We start from the raw sequence: 25,260 nt of genomic DNA on the forward strand, positions 1-25,260 counted from the left end.
CAAACCAGACAGAGCTTGAAAGATAGCTGGAAACAAAGAGCTTTGTGTCTGGGGGCTTTTATTGTGTTAGCTTGTTTTACATTCGGGTTGGCCTGGTGCCAGACCAGACATCATCTAAAAGAGGGAACAATATCTATTATTCTAAAGTTTAGACAGACTTAGAGAGCTTATAAATCCAATGTACATCAACTCATACATCACATTAATCCGACACCAGTTTCCAAGATACTGTATCGTTGCAATCAACAACATAATAGAACTATGTCTTTATGACACAACTATGTCTTTATTTCTCTGTCACCAAAATTCATGGCAACTGTCATATGCTACTCTAAGTGAAACATCAGTCTACAGAACAATCCAAAGGTGACAACAGTTCAAGCATGCAACACAATCTAGAAAAAGTAACATTCTTTAAAGGTACAATATGTAAAATTTCTGCATTAAAATGTCTAAAAACGACCATACCTATGTTATATATATTTTATGAGTTGTGTACTTACACTATCCCAAATGTTTCTACCAGATGTCAAATCCAGAGAAATCTGTTATTTTTATTTCCTTTAGTCGCCTGTCAGTGGCGTCATATAACCTCTCACCCTCCGTAATAGTAATTGTAAATCATACAATGTCACAGAAAAAAATACTCCTAACCGTAATACTACTTTTTCTGCCACAAGGCATCATTTTGTGATCAATTACATGCCACTTTGCAACACAGTAATACAGCAGAGATCTTATTTATTGATAAATAGCAATATCGATCCAGCTTAACGTTACTACAATGTGCTGGTTGACAAGTAGCTAACGTTAATGCTAATGCTTGGCGGATAACATTATAGGGTTACAACCTCGTTCAATACGCTCATAAAGTTATTAGTAGTAGGATTGTTTTGACCACGGATAAAAGCAGCACTGGGCTAACCCTCGAATGAGTTCACCAGTAACGTTAACGTTAGCCTATAGATAGACGACTAAGCTAATGCTAATTTAGCCAGCTAGCACACCCCGGTCTGTCTGCCTCACTCCCCTGGCGCAAAGAGACTTCATCCGGGATGAGAGCTGACAACAGCCCCAGGACATGTAGCAATAGCTAGTTAAGCTAATAATGTTAGCTACGTCTCCGTTAGCGCTACTGGTGTTCGTGCCGAAAATCTCCTCGCTGCCGAATTTCTCCCCCCTTCGCGTTTAGCTGTCTTTACAGTTAGCTAAATCAACCCGACAAAAGCAACACCTGTCTCTCAGCCTCGTTGAGTAGCTAGCTAGCGTTACAACAAACCCTGTCCGCCCGGTGTTGAAACCATCCAAAAGGTGAAATTGTGAAATATATTGTGATATATATTGTTGTTTTAGCTGCTAGCTAATGTTAGCTTGCTGGCTCACTAGCTAACTGGTCAGCTACCAATACAGATCGAATAAAGAAATACGTAATTATGTTGGGGGAAATGCAGCTATTTTATTAGAATTACATAAATAAACGTTACTAAACGTAACGTGAATAAACTTGAATGCATTCTAACCAGCGATGGTGTTAAACAATAAAAAACTACAACTCCCATAATTCCACGCAACTTCCCAACATCATCAAAAGTCTGTGTGTACAATCCATTGTTTTGGTTGAGAGACCCCTAGCGGCAGAAAGTTACATATTGTACGTTTAAATGCCCCTAACGTTAACATGAGGTCTTAGTTGTGTCTATGCATGACAACAGTGTTTGAATGAGAGGATCTTTTTCTTATTCCTTTGAGGCATTTCAAAAGGTCCATCCACATTGTTTTTCATACAGTATATAGTGGAGTCAAGTTGAAACTAACTGGAGATAGAATGTCTGAAGAGGACAATCCTGAAACAGGAAGTGTCAATCCCTGAGAAAAGGCAGTTAAAGTCTTTCACAAATGGGGTAGGCTACTCTTCTACCTTCCTTTTCAACTTTCTGTTCTTTGATTTCTTTTTCCACCTTCTTTTTCCAAGATGGTTGGTGAACAAGTTATTGTATCTCTCGTCCTCCTCTTGCTCCTCCCTCTCGTCTTTGTACCAGGGTCCCCACACGCCCCCATTGTACTGAGGGTTAGAGCGGAGGTCTTTCGCCGGGTAGCGTACAGGCACTGCGGTCTTGTTGTACTGCGCTAGCCTTATTAGCATCTTCTTCACTATGTGAGGGTAGCGCTGGGACAGGTCCACTCTCTCATAAGGGTCGGCTGTGATGTTGAACAGCCAGATAGAATTCCCCCGGTCCCAACGGACACGCTCATTATGGTAGCGATTGGTTAGCCGCTGGTTGGAGAAGGTCTGCGGGGGCACCCAGTCGCTGTAGCCTGGGACACCCGTCAGAAGCTTCCAGTGGCCCACCCGGAGCGCAGCCCGGATCGCTGTGTTCCATAAGCCATACCCGGCCTTCCACGAACCATTCTTGGCTTTGATGTAGATTGGGTCAATGTTGTGAAGAATGTCCTGGCGAGGAGATGGACGGCCTTCACTGATAGCCTCCCAGACGTCGTACCCGTCCAGACTTAGATCTTCGTCTAAAGTCCCCTCACCCAGTGTCACCAGCGTAGGGAACCAGTCAGTGATGTGGACCAAAGATCGACATTTTGTCCCTTTGTTCACCAACAGGGGACTGTGGACAAAGCCTACCGCCCGAATCCCCCCTTCCCAGTAGGTGGCTTTACTCCCCCTCAAGGGCCAGTTGCTTCCACCTGCTAAGGGCTGGCCTCCGTTATCTGAAGAGTACACTATAACTGTGTTATCATAATAACCGTAGCGTTTTAGCGCCAACGTGAGGTTGTGGATAGCTTCGTCCAGGCAGGACACCATGGCGGCATATTTACGACGATGCAAGTTTGGAATGCCCTTGTAGCGCTCGAGGTAGCGGGCAGGGACCTGCAGCGGGGAATGAACCGCCTGATAGGCTAAGTAAAGAAACAAGGGTTGTCTGCGAGGGTTGTGATTGGCTAAGATGCTGATAGCTTTTCGAGTGAACATCACGGTCGAGTACAAGCCGCGGTCCTGTTCCCAAGCTGCCTCCTCCCCTTCGTACAAATCGTAGCCACACATACCAGGCCCTTCACATTTATAGTGACTGTAATAGTCACCGCTTCCTAGCAGAGAGCCGAAGAAAGTGTCAAAGCCACGCTGCGTGGGCAGACAGCCACGCTTGTAGAAGCCCAGATGCCACTTGCCCACCATGTGGGTGGAGTAGCCCGCTTGCTTGAGCTTCTGGGGCAGGGTGACATTTTCCAGGGGCAGACAGTTGGGCTGGGTGGCTCGGATGATTGAGTGCTGAAGGCCTGTGTGGATCTGATACCTACAAAATAAAAACAGAAATCAGCACGTCAGAGACATTAACCATTTCAAAGAAAAAGAAACATTTGACAAAAGCTGGTCATCATGTAAGAAATGCCTGAAAAAAAAGTTGTACAATCACCTCACAAACTGGTCCAGAAAGGATAATAGGCCCTAATGTCCACATGCTACTGTGTGGAATTTCAATAAAATGATCTACACAGTGAAATTGCTGCCAATATAAGTTTATAAAACTGACCCAGTCCAAAGCAAACAGACAAGGGCTTATAGGCTGTTAAGCTAAATGCAGGGTAATTTTCAACTGATGTTGAACAATGCAGTGAAAGGAGGATGATGGGTAATGGAGGTTAGGAAGGTATCACTCAAGACCAGACAGGAAACATAGTAGGAGCAAAGCACAATGGCAAAAAGAGAAAACACAACATTTCAGAAAAGACATCAACAAATGTTTTCTGAAATAAATTTTTCTTTTTTTTTCAGATTATCTTTTTGGGTATTTGAGGCCTTTATTTTTAGAGAGAGGGGGAATGACATGCAGCAATGGGCCGCAGTTGAACCTGCGGCGCACACTCTACCAGGTGAGCTACCCAGGCGACCCTGAAAGGAGTTTTCTAAAATGTTGCTGTGTGTTTTTGTTTTGCCGTTGTGCTTTGCCCGTCAAGGCCACCGTAGTGTTGTGACCTGGAGCTACTGATGCTGTGGCAGTCATCTTGGCAGCAAGCTGTAGGGGTGGGAAAAATAATTGATTCTTAGATGCATCGCGATTCTCGAGTGACTGAAAGAGGATGGGATAATGGACAGCAACTTTGAGTATAGGCAAGAGTGCTGAAAAAAAAACACACAAAAATGGCCAAAAAGGAAAAAAATACTAATTCTCAGAAGGCGAAGCACTGCTACTTCTGCTACTTGGGCGGAGTGATTAGCGCAATACCTGAAAAGCACCGTTGTTACTCTCTGCTCCTCACCACGGGGCTTCTCAGGTGCTGCAAGCAAATCACTCCACCCATGTAGCAGAAGTAGCAGTGCTTCGCCTTCTGAGAATATAGTTCCCAGTATGTATACGGTTAGAAGATGGCTGTGTCTCATGTGACCTTGTTATTAGTACACGCTGTGACTATACAAATCACAACATGGAAATAGGAACATGTTGGTGTTATTTTGTCACTTATTGGGAGCAGTAGGCTAGATGGAGCCGGTTACCTCCAGGATCTGGGCTAAGCTAGGCTAGATGGAGCCGGTTACCTCCAGGATCTGTGCTAAGCTAGGCTAGCGGTGGGGGCGTCTGACAGAGTTACGACACGCACGGAGATGAGAAGGGTATGTATGGACTTATCTAACTCGGGTCGGGTGGATTGCGGACATATCCTTTTTACGTGAGGCAATTTTGCCTGCAGTCTGAACGTAGCCTAAGTCTTATTGGCTCATTTTTCTCTAAAGAATATTTGGCTATTGTACTGAGTAGACTACTTGCTGCAACTTCAAATGAAATCAATTAAAACGATGAGCTGTGGGGTTAGTGGTCTGACTTTAAAAGAGCAAAGTCAACTTTGTCATCATCGAGACTGAGACTGACTGTGTTCCTGGCTCGCAGCGAGGCGACCCAGCTGGCTTTGGAAAACAGTAGACAAGGAAAATGAGCACCCGACTTCATTTCTGCCAGACTCCCCACGTCTGCTTTGAGTGAAAGCAAGACACCCAGGACACAAGGAACTGATGTAGCCAGATAGCTCTTCTCCTTCTATAGTCCTTTGGCCCTCCTTGCTTTCCCCTGAGGTTAGTGGTGTGCAATTAAGCTGTCAGCAGGGAAAGGGAGTGAAGATCAGTTTCTAGTTCAGGGTTTCCAGAGAGCAGGTCAGGCCTAGCAAACCTCCATTGCCCCTTGAGAACGCAAAAGTCATCAGTGGTTACACCAGCGTGTGGTATGTGGTAACGTTCCAAATGTGATTTACAACTCAAATCCTACTCAACCAAAACATTCAGTAAACATTCCAAATATCCACATAAATGCACATATTGCAACTGCAAACACATGCACAATACCCTGCATGTAGCACAGCAGGCTAGGCCGACTTAATAAATAAAATAAAACTTGACGTTGATTTAAATCATCAGCAATACAAAATTGTTATTCCAACTTTCTTCACTGCAGAAAGAATTCATGGCAACAACCTGGCTTTGTAAACAGTGAAATCAGCATTTTTTTTTTTTCAAATGAAAGTCTGGAACAAGGCCTCATTGGATTTCTCTCCAGAGTAATTCACCTTATGGGTTGACACAGCACTAGTCTGTCAGAAGGATGGCGAACAAGTTCTGTTCAACTACATTAGCATTATTGTGTGTGCATGTGCAGGTTTACACACTCATGGTGTGTTCAGACCGGCCGAAAAAGCGAATAGTTGCTCCTTATTATCCCTGTGAGTCTAATCTCAGGATTATATTGTGTTCATTTGTGTTAACTTGCATTACGCCTGCCGGTGGAGAGGTGTAAGCACCAATATTGCTGCTTTGTACCGGTTGCGGAAAGTCCCAGACATGTCGCAAAATCCAACTGTGTCTTCTCCAAACTGCCTTCTCCAGGAAGTAACGTAATGTCTGGATGACACTTCCAGCGCCACTTCAGGTACAGATTTTGCTGTGATTTAATCGCAATAAATGGAGAAACATTAATAACAACATAGTCGCTATATCCACAACGTTCCACTTCCGGGATTGCTCCGTTGCAGACGGAAATTCTGCCGGATATCCTTTTCCTTGGGCTTCCTTTGTGTTGACGTTCTAAACCTCTGGTGGACTATGGTTAACTGCTCCTCAGATCTCTGCAGGGTAAATCCAGACAGCTAGCTAGACTATCTGTCCAATCTGAGTTTTCTGTTGCACAACTAAAACTACTTTTGAACGTACACGTTCCACCAAAACAAGTTCCTTCCTGAGACTATTTAGCAGAGGCACCGTGGCTCCGTCCGGCACTTAGCACCGCCCAAGACGATTGCGATTGGTTTAAAGAAATGCCAATAAACCAGAGCACGTTTTTCTCCCATCCCGGAATGCTGTGTGGACTAGACAGACCTTCCTCCGCAGCGCTGTGGAGGAATATCGGGCAATGCACGACTAATAACAACATCATGATGAAGATTTGTAAAAAGTCTAAATTCATACTTTGTCGGGACTGTTCGCAAGAAGACAAGCAAACAACTTTAAAATGCTGAATGGAGTTTGGATCAATCAGAGCTATGCTAACATTGTAGCTGCTCCATCAACACAACAACAGACACATCATTTCAGAACATACTAAGGTAGTCCAACTTCCTCGCTTACTTTTCTCCAAGAAAGCTCCTTCTTTCGTCCATTCTCTGTACAAATACGACAACATGACATCATGACTTTGCGTAAAAATACACGCCCACTTTCTTAAGCCAAGTGGCGTGTTATCTGTATGCATTTTGACGTATCCGGGTGCATGTCTACGCTGTATACGGACATAAACATACACACCACTTTCTACAAGTGTCTCCTGGGTGAAAGTCCTGTGTTTTACCCATCCACCACGTTGATAAACACGCTAAAATGCGTAATTAACACGCCAATAATGGCATACGAATTGGCGTGTCATACATACGCCTGAATATGAGGTACTAGCTCTGAGTGCCCACAGACGGCTACAATAATTTGTACCTACATTTCTGATTCAACAATGTCAGGAGATCAGGAGAATCTAAACACTGATAGGCTAGACAGATCTGTTATGAAGTTGATCACCAGTAAGACTGTGAGATTAGTTTTTAGCCATGCAAACATGCCTATGTCTATTGCAATTTCAGTCCTACTATTGGACATTTGTGGGGCCTAGAATGGTAAATGAATTGCATTAATATATATATATATAAAATTTTGCGTCCCGAACATGGTACTTTTTAGGGTAGCAACAAAATTATGTCAATGCATGTTTGACAGAGAGCACCACACACAGAGCTGTTGTGCAGACGGAGCCCAACTATGTTGTTTCTGCAGCTTGTTTAAGTCACAGTGAGTCGCGGCGATGCCGGTTAAGTGGTCGCAAGTGTGGTCTATGCCCTGTTGACAGACTGACAGGCTGAGGTAGTAGGGCAAGGCAATTGTATTTCTATAGCTCATTTCATCAACAAGGCAATTCAAATCACTTTACATAAAACATTAAAGAACAATTAAAACGGTCATGAAAGAGCTAGAAAATAAAAACAGGCTAAAATAGAATTAGGTACAAAAACAATAAAAGTCACAGTGCAGTGTAAGAAATTAATACTTTTTGGATTAAATCGGTTGTATGGACGGGTTAGGGAGGGGAGAGGGAGGTTTTTTTTGTGTGTCACGTGTAAAATGTTTGGAATTTGTTTTTTTACAACTGAAATACATTGTTATTACAGAGAAGGTACTGAAAAAAGGTACCGTTGGGCACCGGAACTGAATTTCAGGGGTAAAAATGTAAATAGTACCCAACTCTAATTCACACACACACACACACACACACACACACACACACACACACACACACACACACACACACACACACACACACACACACACACACACACACACACACACACACACACATTCATACACTGATGTAATCTAATATGCAAAGTGCTACTGGTACCGGCCACATCTAACTAGAACTATTGATTTATTTAATGAAAGAGGAGAGACAAGCTAAGGCCTTACTTGAATGCTTTGCTTCCTAATACAAAAACTGTATTGATTCAGGAGGGGAACAATAGACATGTACGTTAACACACCGCAATTTGGGGTTCAGTACTTTGCCCAAGGACCTTGCAGCATGTTGACAGCAGGGGCCAGGGATCAAAACCACCGACCTTCCGATTAGTGGACAGCCACCCCATAATTCCCCTTAGCCACCACGTTGTACTTCATGTGTACAGTGAAAACAATGGAGGTGGCGGCGTCCGTCTATTTAATATACTATTTAAAAGGTACTTTGCTTTTGTGTCAATTTTATCATCAACTTTCCCCCCAGTGCTTTTCATTGAGCACATCATCATGAAGCCCTCTTTAAACTGTACTGTCCATATGAGATACCTCTCAGACATTTGATGATGATTGAGCTATCATTACCAATGATTACGTGTGGTGAATTGATAGATTGTGGGTGTTATAGCCACAACCATACTTAATGGTCAGAGGTAACGTAGTGCATAGCTTTTTTACATAGCTCAGCCCGTACCACCTCAACTAACCAATTTCTTTGGGGAAACCCTGATCACCTTGGGACTGCTGTGTTTCAATTCCAGCTGCAGTTGGCGGAGACTTTCTGGAGGAACTTGGTGGCAGAACGGTTTGTTCTCTATAGGGACAATGATACTGTGTTTTGCTAAAAACAAAGTGCCATCTGGGTTTGATGCCTCCAAATCTTTTGGAAATCAAGTTTGGAAACTTTAATGTTTACTACTTGGCAACAATAATGCCAACAGATTTTGAAAGCTGGTTCCCAGGACCTTTAAAATATTTAATCACTAACTCCTCAGGATAATAATACGGCACGATTCCGAATTTGATACCTCTATTCATGCAAGTCTTTGAGGTCAGGTCGGTGAATTCAAAATGAGACCACACTGGCCCTGGTGGGCGCCAAGAGAGAGTCTTGGTTTCATATGGCGATGAGAAGAATGTCTTGTCACTTGGTGGTCTAGGCTGGGGGAGACATTCACACTGGGGGATAGAGGAGGCATTGTTGGTCTGTCATTAGGCGACGAGATTTGAATGCAGTGAACTAAGAAAGGGATGGTAATGAAAAAGTGAACTGAGCGCAACATGTTTTTGAGGGTAAGACAACAACAACCAACAACCAAGCCTGGCATGGGAATGTGTTTCTTTAGGAAAAAGAAGCTTGTTTACGCCACTTTTCTGTTGAAAAGAGCCACATAATATATAATTAACTTGATGAAAAGTGAGTACTTGTAAAACCTTGTTCTCCGTAATCTCTCCAGACTTTCCACAAGCATAGTACATGTTGAACCAAGTCTTGTAATTAGCCAATAAATGTCTATAAAATGACTTTTGGATGGAATATGCTCCATTATGTTGAATCTACTTTTGTAGTCATTCCATTTATACAAGGACTGTTTTTCCACTTTTGCCCTTCACTTCGTTTATTTTTATTTGTCAATCACTTTTGCATCAATGCCAGGAGAGCAATGGGATTCAGAAAATGAGGCCTGGTAGAACCTGAAGTGAAAAGAATAGTTGATGCAACCCAGACAGGATTAAATATATGGAGACCACATGTGCAAATTCATTAAGACGTGTGTGTGTGTGTGTGTGTGTGTGTGTGTGTGTGTGTGTGTGTGTGTGTGTGTGCGCGTGTAAGACTCGACCACTTAGAGCCCTGACCCCTTCTTTTGCAGCTCCTGCAGGTTTGGTGGTGTTCACATACCAAAAGATTACAGCCGTGTAATGAGAATGTCATGCTAAGTGCAGCCTGAGATCCTTCCACAAATCAATCAAACCAGCCCAAGGTCTTGAAGGAGAAGGGTATAAGGTGGAGTGCAAAGACTTTAAAAGTATCCCTGAGTTGTTTCTCTTTGAAATATGAGGGGGTTCACAAGGGAACTAGGTCTTGACTTTGCAGGGTTTGGGGCAGCTGGTGGACAGTTCTAGGTTGTAAGTATTTATGAGGCCTTAAAAATGACTGCAGTAACTACTGCCCTCTGGTGATCTTCCCTCCTGCCCAGCAGTCCTTCCACACGTCCAATGTGACTGATGTATGGGTTCTTTTAAAACAAAGGGCATGAATGAATAGAAAGCCACAGCATCTCTGCATCCTTTATCCAGTATGGATTCAAGCCACTTACAAGCAGGGAAATATTTCTACAGTGGCTCCATTCCCTATCTTATCATGCCAAAGGGTACTGTTGCATTCCTTGAGTAAAGGCTAAATTAGTCTTAAACACTGCTATAATCATGCTATCTCTCTCGTTTATTTACAAAAGCATTGAGCCACAAGGTCAACAAATCACACACCATTAAATTCAAATCTCCAAACAATCACAAGACAGTCCCACAAAACAAGTGCATTGGCCACCAATCCAGCCACTGAGGTTGTGGAGGTTCCCGAGCAGACCAGCTGCCCAGGCTGGGGCCTTCTCGTGTATTCCTGCTCCACGTCCTCCTCACATATGGTTCAAATAAGCAGGCTCAACTCTGCGCTCTGCATTTAATCAAAGTCAGCCCCGGAGTAGTTTGTCTTACTTTGCTCTTCTTTTCAGCAGGCTCTTCATTTACTCCCTTGCTATCTCTGAATCCGAACTTCTTCAGACACCTTGATTATTCGTCACCCCAAACATTCACTTGCTCGGGACATCTTTGCACAACTTGACACAGAGTTCCAGGACAGACTGGTGTGGGGCGAGGAACGGAAGGAAAAGAGAGACAGATCACTGAAACAACAAGAAAAGGGTGAGTGAGAGGCTAAGACGAGTTTGAGATAAGTGTGGACAGATGGGAAGTGTGTGAACAAGTAGGAGCCACAGTTGTAGCGAGTGAAAAATGGCTGCTTTGAGCAAATACACAACCCCATTCTCCTTATGGTTTAAGACCAGATTCCAGTCCAGTGGGCTATGATATAAGAGCACAGTGTTCAAGGATGACAGAAGAGCTTTTTGGAATCAAGCCGCAGTCCTTGCTTGAGGCCTGCTACTTATTGCCCAGGGACGCCAGAGTGCATTCTTCATCTTCAGTTTGTTGATGGACGATAGCTCATTCACGGATATAGCGGACTGATAATGAAATTTAATTTAGTTTCAAATATGTTTTTCTTTGCTTGACAAGCGTGATTGCATCTTAAACACCTGTGGTGGACAGGGTGACTATGAAGACAAGATTAGGACATTCTGTACAGTTCAGGTTGCCTTGTCTGCAATGTAAATAGAGATGTTAAACCAGCTATAACTTGCTGTAGCCAGTTCCATGAAGCTCCTTAATCTTCAGTTAATATTAAGTCCTGTCTTTAGGATATTTCCTTGAATACTTGGGTTTTCATACAAATGTTGGACATTTTGAGCGTTGACGACTTTATTTCCTGCATTCTGATACATTTTATGTACCAATTTATGGTGAAAACTTATTTACGTTAAGGAAAACACAATTCTGGTGGCAGATAAAAATTCAAAATATATACAATATAATGGAATATATAAGGGGGCTTTTCTATCGCAGCACAAAAATGTTGAGGTGTTTTAGAGGGAGTTTTTTTAATGTCCCACTGAATCCAGACACACACCTGGAACATTCAATCCAGTCAGCTACACAGTAACTTACATAAGGTACTGCTATTGTTGGTGTACAGTGATACGTGTAGCTTATTTGTACGGGTTTCTAATTTGTCAGTCCTGTTGAATATACCAACGCATTCACACATCGGCTACAGAGCTCTGTGACGGCGGCTCAATGGTGTTTTTTGCCCCCAACTGCTCCTTCCAGGCAGCGCTGCGAACGCTGTCTTCAAGGCACCTAACCCTAACCTTAACCTTAACCCTAACCCTAACCATAACCAGTGCCTCCCAACAGCGCCTTCCAGGCAGCGCTGCTTGGAAGGCACCGTTGGGGGCAAAAAACACAGATAAACATGACGGCGAGCGGCAGTTGCTAGCTGTTTAAGCCACTACAGTGCTTCGTGAGGCCGGCTACAGACCTCCGTCCCAGCTCGGTCATATAAGCGGCAGTTAGTAGATGTGTTTAGCCGCTACAGAGCTCTGTGACGCTGGCTACAGTGCTCCGCACGGTGCTCCATCAGGTCAGCGGTAGTTGGTAGTTCAGTTACCCGAGAATAGGTGACTGTGAGCCGGGTACAGAGCACCGTGAGCTGCCGGTCATTTTGGCAGAGATTATGGTTAAGTTTAGGCGAGAAAAAGTAAACGTTATGCGGCAACGAAAGTTAAGTTTAGGCACCGAAACGACTTGTTAAGTTTAGGAAAAAGATCGTGGTTTGGATTAAAACACTCCCACTTTCCTGGGTGAAAGTCTTGTTTTCCCCGGGAAGCGAACTCCGCTCTTTGGTTTTAAAGTCCACCCATCCACCCTGATGTCGAGTGGAAATCATACAAATTACAGTGCTTAACTTTTCGAAGGTACGGTTCACGAGAACAGGCTGATTATATGCAGTAGTAGTGTAACGAAATACCCCTACTGTTCGGCGTGCATCTGAACCGCAGATTCATTCCTAAATTTAACCATCATTGTGTGAAATACAGTTTTACAGCTGCTGCTATGTGAACAGGGCTCAGCAGTGAGACAGAGCAAGACGACATCTCTGCAGCTTGTTCAGGTAACGGGGAGTCAGGGCAAAACCGAAAAAGAGGTCGCAACTGTGGTTACACTTTTCACACGTACTCCCGGACGGGTCGCATCAGGTTTGAAAACCAACTGTACCAAAACACGGAATTAGACTACTATGTAACGCGATTATGAGAAATTTTTAACTGGTTATGAAACTGTCTCAATTTAATACTGTTGCCATCAGACGGCGCCTGACAGCAGTGGCTTCTCGCTGCGCCACCGCCTCAGGGCAGCATGGTCACCGCCCGCTACAGCCTAGTCTATATCATCATTTACAGAATTGTTCAAGTGCTGGCAGGAATTCCGCTGGATGTCCCTCATGCCACCTTCATCTTTCTTTGTGTTGGCGTTCTAAACTCTGGTCAAAACAATGCAGCAGGTGCCGCATGTGTAAAATATATCGCCTGTGGATGAGAGGGGAGTTGGCGGCTGGAAGTCAAAGACGTTTTGGCACTGGTGATTTTCCTTCTGCGCTGGCTAAAACCTCTTCAGGGGGCACCAAAAAGGTCTCTATGCAGCAAAACCCCTGTTATGGCTTAACAGATTGTTCTAAAAAGAGTGTTTCGGTGCAGGAACAACCCTATGGACACACTAAGAAGCAGTTGCTGCTAGATTATAGATTTAATCAGCACTTAGTTTATTCGTTAGAAAAAAATAATACCCTACTGTAAGTAAAATCATTATCAGAAAAACGTAAGAGGCTTTGTGCATTGGCCACTAGTATATACTCCACTCCTACCTGCAGGTGTGTAACTGAAGAGTCAAGAAAAGAAGTGCAAAGGGTTAGAGATTAGCGACTGATACAAGAGGTGAAAGGTGTATTTATGATGTATGGAACGTGCCAGAAAGTCCAAATGCTGGATTTGTCTAGACAGGTACGTTGACTCTCAAACTCTGCAACATTCATCTTTGACACTCCAGAAGCGCGTTGACTAAATTACAAAAGGACCCAAAAATAAAAAGTGGAAAGGTTTCAGAAATATTGCTTCACCGTGTACATTCCTCAAACATAGTTAACATTTTTTGAAGTGTAGGGGCTGCCTGGAGGAGCAACCTCTGCCCTCCCCTTTGGCAACCCACCTCTGTTGATCAGTAAAGATCAGTGGGAGCAGGACGGGGTTGAAAAGCACAATCACGCTAGATTGAAGGAAAGCTCTGACTGTAAGCCTCTAATCTCATCAGGGCAGCTTAAAGAAAACCAGACAGGTTGAATTTTTTTTCGGATGCGGTGAGTTTCCCAGGGGGTGGACAGCATGGAAATCTTTTCTAAGCTCCTATTACTGGAAGGTTAAAGTGCTTTGCTACGGTTCCAACAGCAGCTGTACACAACTGCTTCTCTTTATCTGCCAGGTCAGTTTTATCAATTCATTAAATTCAAAAACAATCTAGCCATTTTAACATGGAGCCTATTTTCTCATTTGGTTTACTTCTGACCAAAGTCTTATCAACTTCTTCAGAACTTCTTACTGTACAAAATGTCCTGCTGCTTCCCAGGGTGTGCAGACACAGCAAGTACACCCACCAGAAATCAATTGCCAACATTACAACATGCATTACTCCACTGACATGCAATAAAAGGTCAAAGTAAGCAATTGCTTACTAGTTATTAAAGGGGTGATAGAATGCAAAACCGATTTTACCCTGTCATAGTTGAATAACGACAGTTCAGTGGGTAAAAAGGACATACATAGAAGCTCAAAATCCCATTGACACCCCTTTACTATGAAAATCTCATATTTTGAAACTGCCGCTGAAAACGGGCGAATCTCAACAAAGCTGAGTTGCTTGCGTAAGCACCTCAAAATCCGGAACCTTAAGAGAACAGTCACGCCCCAACATTTACATACACAACTGACCTGAGATCAGGTAGTCTTCTGAATCTAGCTAGGTCACGCAGATCTCTGCTATTCCATTACAAAATTCACTTCTGAAACTTTTTTATGCGAGAAATCAACTATGTAAAGCTCAGATATGGGCCGTTTTACAAAAAGATGCTATTGCAGCCTGCAAATTTTGTCCGACTGTGGGTCGGATTCAAGCCGCGGTGCTGCCTGGGTTGTTACCTCGCCCGGCCTGCTGTGAGCTCCGTTACGGCTGGCAGCCATACCCCAGAGTCACCGGTAACACCGCTAATGGACCACTAAACGCCGCGGCTCTGACAGAGCTCCAGGGCCTGCAGCTCCCCCTCTTCCTGCTAGCTAAATGCCCGGTATGTGTGAGTGAGAGCGCGGTCAGCGGCTTGTAACACCACACCGCAATCTGTTACCACAGGTTCCAGTTACTCTTTTAAATGTGTGTAATTATAATGTGTTGAGTTATTTAAACAAACGATTGGGGAAATAAACGCCTGTCCGCGAAGTCTCATTGATAGCGCCTGCGGCTGGATGTAGCTCTATCAATGAGAGCTAGCTAGCTTCTCTTAGAATTCCTCTGGAATTCACAAATATTCATTAACTTGAAATCGGACACCGTTGTTAGCTTTATAAGACCTTTAGTTAGATGTTGTGTAGTATAGTTGCGGGCGAAATTCAAACTGTAATATAATCGAATTAAGGCGAAGAAGGTAACTATCCGTGATTTGTAGCTAGGATTGAAGGGACAGTCACAGCTAACGAAACACCTAGTCTTCACAAATATTCATTAACTTGAAATCGGACACCGTTGTTAGGTTTATAAGACATATAGTTAGATGTTGTGTAAGTGGCGTGACGAAATTCAAACTGTAATATAATCGAATTAAGGCGAAAAGGAAGCTAACTATCCGTGGTTTGTAGCTACACATAGCTAGGATTGAAGGGACAGTCGCAGCTAACGAAACACTTTGTCTTCACAAATATTCATTAACTTGAAATCGGACACCGTTGTTAGCTTTATAAGACCTTTAGTTAGATTTTTGAATAAGTGGCGTGATGTGTGTGTAACATTTGGTAACAGATTGCTGGTGTAACAAGCTCGCTGATGGAGCTCTCACCACACAACGGGCCATTTAGCTAGCAGGAAGAGAGGTGTTAAGGCCCTGGAGCTCTGTCAGGGCAGCGGTGTTGGTAGTCCCTGCGTGGCGCCGTGACGGAGCTCCAAGTACCTCATAGCAGGCCGGGTCTGTGAAGGAAGGCAGGCCGGCGGCGGAGGCAGCACCGGCGGTTGCGAGGCAGCACGCGCGGGGGGCGGGGCAGCACCAGCGGCTGAACTCCCAACACACAGTCTTACCAAATTTGCAATTAGCCATCACCTTTGTAAAACGCCGCCATATTTGAGCTTTATATAGTTGATTTCTCGCGAAAAAGTATCAGAAGTGAATTTAATAACGAAATAGCCCGATAAACAATGTATAACTTTGCAATGAGACCTGCTGTCGAGTCTCCCATATGTTTCTATGTAGTTTGCTCAAACCAATCAGCGCGTAGCTCATTCTGAATATTCATCAGCATACCATATTTGGAAGAAAAGCTCTTGTTCCAAATAGAGCCATATTCACAGGGTAGTTAAGGGCCTAATAAAATATCATTCGGGCAATTTTCAGCCCAACCAATGTTACATACCCCATTAGGAGACCTTAAGGAACAGTGTAAAATACCCTATATTAGGGCTGGGCGATATGGCTGAAAACTGTATCACGATATAAGTGTTTCATATCGGTCGATATCGATAATTATTGATATTTTTTATGACCTATTTAAAATAAGGACCAGGAGAAAAATATATTAAATTTAAACATTTTTATTTTAAACTTAACCTTCCTCTGATTATAATCCCCTCAGTTATAAAAGCAGAAATGTCAACACAACCATGGAAATCACTCAAATAAATAAAATGTAAACATAAGTCTAAAATCACAGTGAAGAAAGAATAAGTAAGAATTGCTTAATAAGGTGTAATAAAATGGTGCAAAGTGTTAAAAATAAACATAGAGAAACCTGAAACCTGAGAAGAACTGTTTTCTGCAGGTTTAGTGCTAGGTTGGTAACCTGGCTTCGGACAGTGCTCAGCAACGTTCTGCCTCCGTATTTCTTTGTAGCGTTTAGTAAGGCGCTGATGCAGAGTACCTCTCCATGGCGGTCTGCTGCTTGTGCGGTGTAGCAGCTGCAGATGTTGTTGGACGTTGATGGCGAATACGGCTGTGCTCCAAAGTATGAGCGCGGCTAAGGTGGTAAAACAAGTTTGCGGTAGTGTTGGTGGGGACGACGGTCAGACTTATAAAATCCCCAAAACTGCCATACTGACTTTTCCTGTTTTATCAACAATTTCCTCGCTCGCTGCGGCACTCACTTTCCACTTATCGCTCCACGCCGCCGGTTCTGTTATTGTAGAATCCAACACGAGACAGCGATGTGGCGCAACCAAACATGATACTGTTACATGATTGGCTGTTAGAGTGTCACTCCCTACGTTGCTAGGTTACCAGAGAGTGAGTGCCTTTGTTCATGCAACCAAACTTGCTTTGCAACTTCTGGTTTCTTCCGAAGAAGAAAAACAAGTTATCGAACGTTTTATCGAACGCATTTTCTATTGATATTGATTACGTGTCTATCGCGATACATATCGTTATCGTTTTATCGCCCAGCCCTACCCTATATAATCATTCTATCACCCCTTTAATACAGTGTTTCCCATACATAGGTACTACTTGGGCGAACCGCCCAGGTAGATTGAGACCCAACCAGGTAGACAACATCCCAAATTACATTTACAGAAGATATCGTTAGCAGTAGCATGCTGCTGCTGGTTGTCTTGTCATGGGATTAACTGTATTACCAAACCGTGGAAATGCCGCACCCACGCCGCTGTGATAGCTCCCTGAACATCATTTATCAGAGTTCGGTTGATACCCCTGTCCACGGCAGTCTCCTCCACTCCACATCTTTATAATGGAGCCAACCGGAGCTAACGGAGCTAATTGTTGCTAACTGAGCCAGAAAAGGCAGTCGGACTGATCAGTCTGTTCCCCGAGGTCCAAAAAGTGCCTCGGAACACCCCGAAGCGACGCCGTCTTGAGCGTTCGTCTGCGTGTGTTTGACTAGTTAATTACTGAATCCAGCCATCACCGGCTGGGCCATATGGACCAAAAATATTATCTTGGCATTTACAGGCTAAACGGCGATGCATGATATAAAATTTAAAAAGTGTGCTAAATGTTCAGTTGTGAGTCAAAGCCAAATGTGGGATGTCACAAGCACTTATATCGAAACAGACATTGATCAAATGACAAGCAAAGACAGGGTTTCCTTTCCTGTTTGAAAATATATATATATCTATAAAGCATGATCAAATTGTCTACATCGAATAACCTATATTAAATAAAAAGACGCCTCTCTCTGAGAATGCTCCTTCACTTGTTTTCAACAACAATGACTGACAATGACTTCAAATAGAGTATGATTACAGGTTTTCCTCTCCTGTTTAACAATGAAACCTACATTTACTACCACTTTACTGTTAATTCCTCCAAAGTGAAACAGGTCCTAACTAGACATTGAACTGAACAATGGTTATACATGTGTCCTAAACCAGTTCCCAAACAGCCGTAATCTAAAAAGGACACAAGATTAACAAGAAAGGACATGTCATCAGACATTTCTCTAAAGGTTGCTTCTTCTCTTTTCAGGCTTCTAAAAACTATTCAACTATTCAAAACTATTCACTTAAACCCATCTGTGATGGACCGTCACTCTTTGGTTGACAAATGCAACCTGTGACTTTGGTTCATGTTTGAACCCAATTTAGATGTTTTCAACCTAGAGATGTCTTTTGACCTGCAAATCACAAATCATACCTTGGAGACTATCCTGGTTCCACAACTGCATAACCACTGCGAGACCACTGAATTAGGCACAGAAATTTGGAGAGCGTCCAGCTGACAGACAGCTGATGCTTTCATGTTAACACATGGTCGGATGGGGGCTTTTCACACACTCCTCTGCAACCATTCATTCAGGAACACAAGCCTGGAAACATAAGTGTATCTACAGTCCACATGGATGTTAGCTGTAGCTCCAGTCAGAGGTTGGAGCAGCTTACAGAGAGCAGAGGAACGACTCGGTAGCTGCACTTTTCTCATTATGTTCTCGGACACCTGCCAAAAAAACGTGGTGCCCAGCAAGCCTCCTCTTTTTTTTTGCTAAGGAGTGGAACAGATGGAGGGGGCAGGGGAAGAGAAGCCCTGCAGAGCTGCATGTTCAAAGAGGGGAACTGCTGATGTGAAACACACTGTAAGCAAACTACAGTACAAAGCCAGACCACAGTTCTGTATCCTGTACCCGTTAAACAGGTCGCCCTCTGATATCTCTTTACAGCTTGCTGCTGCCCCCGCTGGGTCACAAAGTTGTTGCTAAGGCAACGCTGCTGCGCCTTCATTTGGAAACTAAAATGAGTAGCCCACTTACCAACTTTTTGTAGTTTTTTTTCCCATGTCCCATGACATGGTGCTCTTTGGATGCTTTAGACCTTAGTGGTCCCCTAATACTGGATCTGAAGTCTCTTTTATATAGACCTTAGTGGTCCCCTAATACTGGATCTGAAGTCTCTTTCCCAAAATTCAGCATTGGTGCAGAATTACAGCCACTAGAGCCAGTCCCACAATGAGCTTTCCTTAGGATGTGCCATTTCTGTGTCTGTAACTATTAAGGAGGAGAGAGGGGGGGGCAAGGTGGAGGGGTGGCCTTGACCAACTGCCACTTTGCTCGTTTGAAAGCCATGATGTCTCTCTCTCATGGGTGGGCCAAATTCTCTGGGCGGGGAAAGCAGAGAAAGGGGAGGTAACCTTGCTCCTTATGACCTCATAAGGAGAAGATTCCTGATTGGTCCATCTGAGCTTTCAATTTCTCAAAGGCAGAGCAGGATACCCAGGGCTCGGTTTACACCTATCACCATTTCTAGCCACTGGGGGACCATAGGCAGGCTGGGGGAACGCATATTAATGTTAAAAAAAACTCAAAGTGAAATTTTCATGCCATGGGACCTTTAAAGTCTGACACAGTGAGCCCCCTTCAGATAAAATTGGGACTACTGCGCCACATAATCATGCTCTAACAGTTCCTGTGTCCACATGGGCGATTTTTTTGGAGGCAGGGACCGCCCCTCTTCTTCCCAGCATTGGATGCTTGATGGGCTCGCAACTAGCAGTTATCAATTTCTCTTCAATGACCACTGACAAGCAAAGAAAACAGGCTCCGCCCTCCGAACCGCAATGGATGCACCTGATTGGACGAACGCTTCACTCCTGGGCTGTCTGCTCCCAAATATTAAAACGGGCCAACATGGCGGCCCGTTTGGAAACATTCTTATATTATATGACAATGGTTCACTGAAATGTGTTTCTGAAAACATTTGATGTGAGAAATAATCTGCAGCTGCTGAATCTAGCCTTACATATCGATATCAATATAATATCGATATATTGCCCCGCCCTAGATTGAGCCCAGCCAGAGAGTCGTCCAGACAATTCACAGCGAGCGAGCGGGCGTGTTGATGACACTGCAGCTCGTGCTACGGGTAGATCAGGTATCGTGACAATGGGGCCAATCTATTCAACTCATTTCTATGATGTCTGCTCACACGTGCGAGTTCTACATTATGCGTCAGCAGCGCGTTGATACAGGGAGACCGGTAGCTGAGGCAGCTAACAACAAACACATCAGCCGCTTGGAGGATTTATTAATAAATGACAATTCAGTAAATGTATATATCTGTTGAGAGGATTATAATTTGTCTGTTCAAGTACCTTTCACAGCTGATCCATCGTTTACATTCCCGGTGTGTGTCCAGAGGAATGTACGCTGTCACATTTATTTACTGGATACATTGTTATGATTCCGTAATTACAGTTTAAATGAATAGCTGTGGAAATGCTTTTGCATTTATTATGATTGAGTTGTTGTAATAGCTACCCTTTCAAAACCACACACACATTAAAGTGTGATACAGTAAATAGATCCCAACGGTCTCAGACTGAATTATTCACATCAAGATTTGGGGGAACATAGGAAGTGTATTTAACAGATGTACACTATGTGATTGTAACAGAGAGCAGCCGGCCTGTAATTATAGAGCCTCTGCAACAATATCTATGTGTTTATTATTTCACATTTTGCTTTACAAAGTTAGGAAAATCTTTAAGTCAAGCCTGATGTTGCCTTACACATAAAAGAATGATTCAGGTCACTTCCACACATTGAGGCATACAGCTTATCAATTAAACAGGGATATCGGATAGGTACTCAATACAGGCCAACACACAAAGCCCAGGTTTTTGGGACTGAAAAAGTTGGATGGGTGCATCCCTGGCATCCATGGATCTACAGACAACTATTATTGGATTACTGAAGAAAACCTAAAAACACAGATCACATTTTATGTTCCCATTGTACAAATGAAAGAGTTTTTAATAGGGCTGTCAAAATTAACGCAATAATGAGTTAATGCAAATTCCTTTCAACGCCAAACATTGTTTTTGATGGGCTGGAGTTTACCATACTATGCTTTCAGCATATTTTGGAGCATACAGCACCTTTTAGGTTACTCTGGAGAATATTCTTAACAGCATTGTTTATTGTTTTTGATGAGTGAATTAATAATAAACATTTGCAATGACGCTAGCCTATTTGTCCGCTCCCATGTTGATAAGAGCATTTAAAAACTTGAAAAAAAATCCCTTCTAAAGTACATTTAACATCTAACATTTCACGTGAGTTAACTATGGACAATCATGCGATATTAATGCAACAGGATTAAATATTTTAATTGATTGACAGCCCTAGTTTTTACAAGTTGTGGAGACAGACCATTGTCCCAGGAGAAACCTTGCTTTGATGGGTATATGTGTCAGTAACTAAGCTTTAAATCCCGGTTTGATGAACGCAGCAGGGGTAGGGTTGGGCATCGTTTTGATTTGAACAATTCTGATTCCAATTCCAATCCTTCTTTTCCATTCCGGTTCTAATCGATTCTCAATTCCGATTCCTTGAGGGGTGGAGTTGAAACGGGTCACATGCTTATTTCACAGATAAGAGGAACATTTTATTTTGATTCAATGGTGGTTTACACTTTTACCAGGCTTTTTCAATTTAAAATAAAGCCACACTTTAGAGCGCTGCTTACTGTGCTCCATGGCTGCAACACAACAAGCACCTGGCAGTACGGTGGTCGCTATAGAAACCCAAACTTGCGTCTGTTAAATTTGGAACCAATGATCGGATTCAAAACCAAATTTTCCAAATTCCAAATTCCAAAAAAAAAAAAAAAAAAAGATTCTGAGTTGAAACCCGTTCTCGATGCCCAATCCTAAATAGGGTGCTTTCTATCTACGCTCAGGGCTCCAGACTGCGACCAAATGGTCGCATTTTGCGACCAAAATTTTAGAGTGTGTGACTAAATTTTACATCCAGTCGCACATGTGTGACCAGTAAATTTGCCCCCTTTTTAAAACGTTAAACGTGGAAATTTCGGTACCTGAGAACATGTAAGCACAAAGCTTATCTGTCCTCTCCTAATATATCCATGGTCCTCTCTGCATAGTGACAGAGAGCGGAGCTCCGGCGCGCACACACACACACACGTGCAAAGGTGCGGACGAAGCAGACTCGTCGGCTCTGCAGTTTTGTTGAAGTCACAGTTATGGAAATGCTGATAAAGTGGTTGCAAGTGTGGTTACATTTTTTCAAAACTTCACACAGACCGCGTTTGCTGCGATATTATATTAATATCGAGGCGAAAGAGGTCGCGGGGCTGTTGACGCTACACTTCCTGCGAGTCAAGCAGGCACAACGTTGGTTTATCTGCCCTGGGGACTGACTGACAGGCTGAAGGCAGCTTGATTTCTACAGCACCTCTCAGCAATAAGGCAATTCAAAGTGCTTTACATTAATTAAAGAGCAATTAAAAGCGGTCATGATGAAAATAAAACAGGCTAAAAAAGAATAATATAAATACAAGAATAAAAATTACAGTGAGTAAGAAATTAATAATTATTCAATTCAAGGTTGTAGGGCAGGTTTGGAAGGAGAGAGGGAGGGGTTTATTATTATATAGTTTAGTAGCCTAAACAATGCATGTTTAATTTTAAGTTGAATTCATTGTAATAGTAGACTGGATACTAGAGCTGGTATATTTTTTTAATATTTGTACTGTCATGACAGCGATGGTGCTGTAGGTTTACCTTCTATGTTGCATCTTCAAAAGTGCAAAATAAAATGTGAAACTAAATTTGAAACAGCACATTGTAATTTCTGCATCTATTATCGAAGTGTTTATTAGTAATACAGTGGAAATTAGTATAAATGTGAATGTTTGGTTAGCATGTTGATTTACGGTGTGTGCCCCTAAATTTTGTGGTTGCGCCCCTAAGATTTTCAGTTGGGGGCCACTGTGCTCCTAGTGAAAAAAGTTAGTCTGGAGCCCTGACGCTCCATAGTAATGGTGGATTACACACTTTGACTGCAGACAGACAGGAATGAAAAAAATACATTTATCCATTCATTATCTGTAGCTGCTTATCCCAGCTGACACTGTGGGCCCAGGACACTGACCCTAACCTAACTAACCCAATTTTCCTTTTTATTTTTTTATTATCAAAATAGTTGGTGATTAATTTAATAGTTGACGACTAATCAGTTAACCAATTCATCTTTGCAGGGCCAATTTGCACCATCACATCAGCAGAGAGATTTGATCATACCATGCCATAACTGTCTCATTTGACAATGATTAAAATAGCTTTTCTGACACATTCATGGCAGTCTGCCTGGACTCCATTTATCAGATATGTCATCCAGTAAACTCCATAAAGGACCACAGTTAGGGAACTATGCATTAACGTTGTACCTGCCGGTCATGAGCTGGCTCCGGGACGGGCTGCACAGCGGCTGCACGTAGTAATTCTCCAGTTTGACTCCCTGCGCGGCCAGCCGGTCCAGAGTCGGGGTTTTGATCTCGGAGCCGTGGTACCCAACATCCCGGAAGCCTTGATCATCCACCAGGATGAACACGATGTGTGGCTGAGAGCTCGGCTTATCGAACTCATTCCCTCGGTTGCGCAAATCGGCGTTCCAGTTATCCCACGACATCTGAACGCTCCACGTCTGAGAAATGATGAAGCTGAGGAATAAGCTAACCGGCACCCACAAGATAAACATGTTTCAGCCAGATTGAGACCTCCGGTTCGCGGCTAACGTCGGTCAGTGGGCCGGTGTGTGTGCGCACGCGGTAACTTGTTGCACATGTTCGGGGGGGAACAGCAGCTCGCGTACATCGTGTTAACTTCGTTTCTCCACTGACACTGACAGCTTCGCGGTTTGTGGAAGAAAAAGAAGAAAAAAAAGTCAGAGGCGACCACAACTGTCGATTAATCCACGTGGAAACCAAAAGCACCTCCTGGTCAGCTGGTGTTTGAGTTTTAAAACACACTCTGCATGTTGCTAACCTTCACAAGTCTCCAAACTACATGTGTATGAAACAACACGTACGGTTTGTCTAGCATTCCCCCCCGACGGTGTAGTTTCTGTCAAAAGACGCGCAGAGCTCCCAGAGTCCTAGCTGACAGTGAAGCAGCCGGTGCACTGAGCTGACAGCAGATGTCCTCCATCCTGTCACACAGCGGTCCTCCCGGGCTGAGAGCACACCGAGGCGTGGAGACACACACATGGATATCTGTCTAATATCTCTGTCTATAAGAGGCAGGTCCGTTCGGGACCGCTGACTGCAGCGCCCAGCACTACATTTAACAGCACGGTGCGTTCACGAGTAGCTCGAAAAGCTTCAACTCCTGGGTTTAGTTGGAGGTACCGCTGCACACAGTTCAATGGTTCATGTCTAAACCCATAGACTGTATATTATTAACAGACTATGGTCTAAATAGTAGGGCTGCTCCCTCTTAGTCGATTAGTCAACTAATCTGTCGTTTTGGTCTTAGTCAACTTAGATTTCTTTAGTCGATTAGTCATGTTTTATGCTTTTTTTCATGCTGAATGACTTATTTCCAAGAAAGGTAGAGCACATCTCTGGTAAACACAAGAATTAAAGTGGCGCTTTTGCATGACTCTTTGCGGAGAAACTCAGATTTACAGATCTGTCGATTTAAATCAACTAATCAATTAGTCGATACAATTGAATGAGTGTTAGTCGACTAAGACTTTCTTCAATCGAGGACAGCCCTACTAAATAGTGGCGATTCCAGGATCTATTAAGTGGGGTGGCACAGGGGCGGGGGCATTTTATCAGAATACAGCATAGAAAATCTGTTTAGAAATATTGGATAGGATAGAACAACATAACTTAATTCTGCTACATAAAACATCACATTCAATATTAATATCACTTGTTTTCATTTGAAACAAATTGTACGGTAAACATTTTCTATGGGCTCACTCTGCCACTTTAAAAAAAACAACAACTCCAGTGCTGGTTGGTTCCATGGTATCAGAATTTTGGATAGTCGTCATGGAAACTGATCTAATGGAAATCACAATAGTCAGATTGACAGCACTCTAGCCCAATGGATGGGGGGGGAGGGAATCACATTTCAGGGGTGGGGGGGATGGTGCCACCCTGTTCCCCCTTATAGAGCTCAACAGTCCCGCCCACAGCGGAGGTAAAAATACAATGCAATTTCTCCATTGACAATTGGAGTATAAGCCATAAAA

The 25,260-nt window shown here is 43.3% G+C and overlaps 1 protein-coding gene across 1 annotated transcript; it reads right to left on the bottom strand.

Moving 5' to 3' along the window:
• Window positions 1–562: 562 nt before the first annotated feature.
• arsj (arylsulfatase family, member J) lies at window positions 563–24,317 on the bottom strand. The gene is made up of 2 exons (XM_039821280.1): window positions 23,444–24,317; window positions 563–3,305 (listed from the first exon to the last, which is right to left on the bottom strand). The coding sequence occupies exons 1-2, from the start codon at window positions 23,752–23,754 to the stop codon at window positions 1,907–1,909; spliced, it is 1,710 nt and encodes a 569-aa protein (XP_039677214.1). The 5' UTR covers window positions 23,755–24,317; the 3' UTR covers window positions 563–1,906.
• Window positions 24,318–25,260: the final 943 nt, after the last annotated feature.

Source organism: Perca fluviatilis, chromosome 14 (genome assembly GCF_010015445.1).
Source record: "Perca fluviatilis chromosome 14, GENO_Pfluv_1.0, whole genome shotgun sequence".
NCBI lineage: Eukaryota > Metazoa > Chordata > Actinopteri > Perciformes > Percidae > Perca > Perca fluviatilis.

What these genes read in the sequence shown, in the direction of transcription:
- arsj (XM_039821280.1), bottom strand. Translation starts at nt 23,754, where the DNA reads ATGTTTATCTTGTGGGTGCCGGTTAGCTTATTCCTCAGCTTCATCATT. An exon ending in AGCCAGCTCATGACCGGCAG is followed by an intron (nt 3,306 to 23,443) that starts GTACAACGTTAA and finishes TTTATTTTGTAG; the next exon opens with GTATCAGATCCACACAGGCC.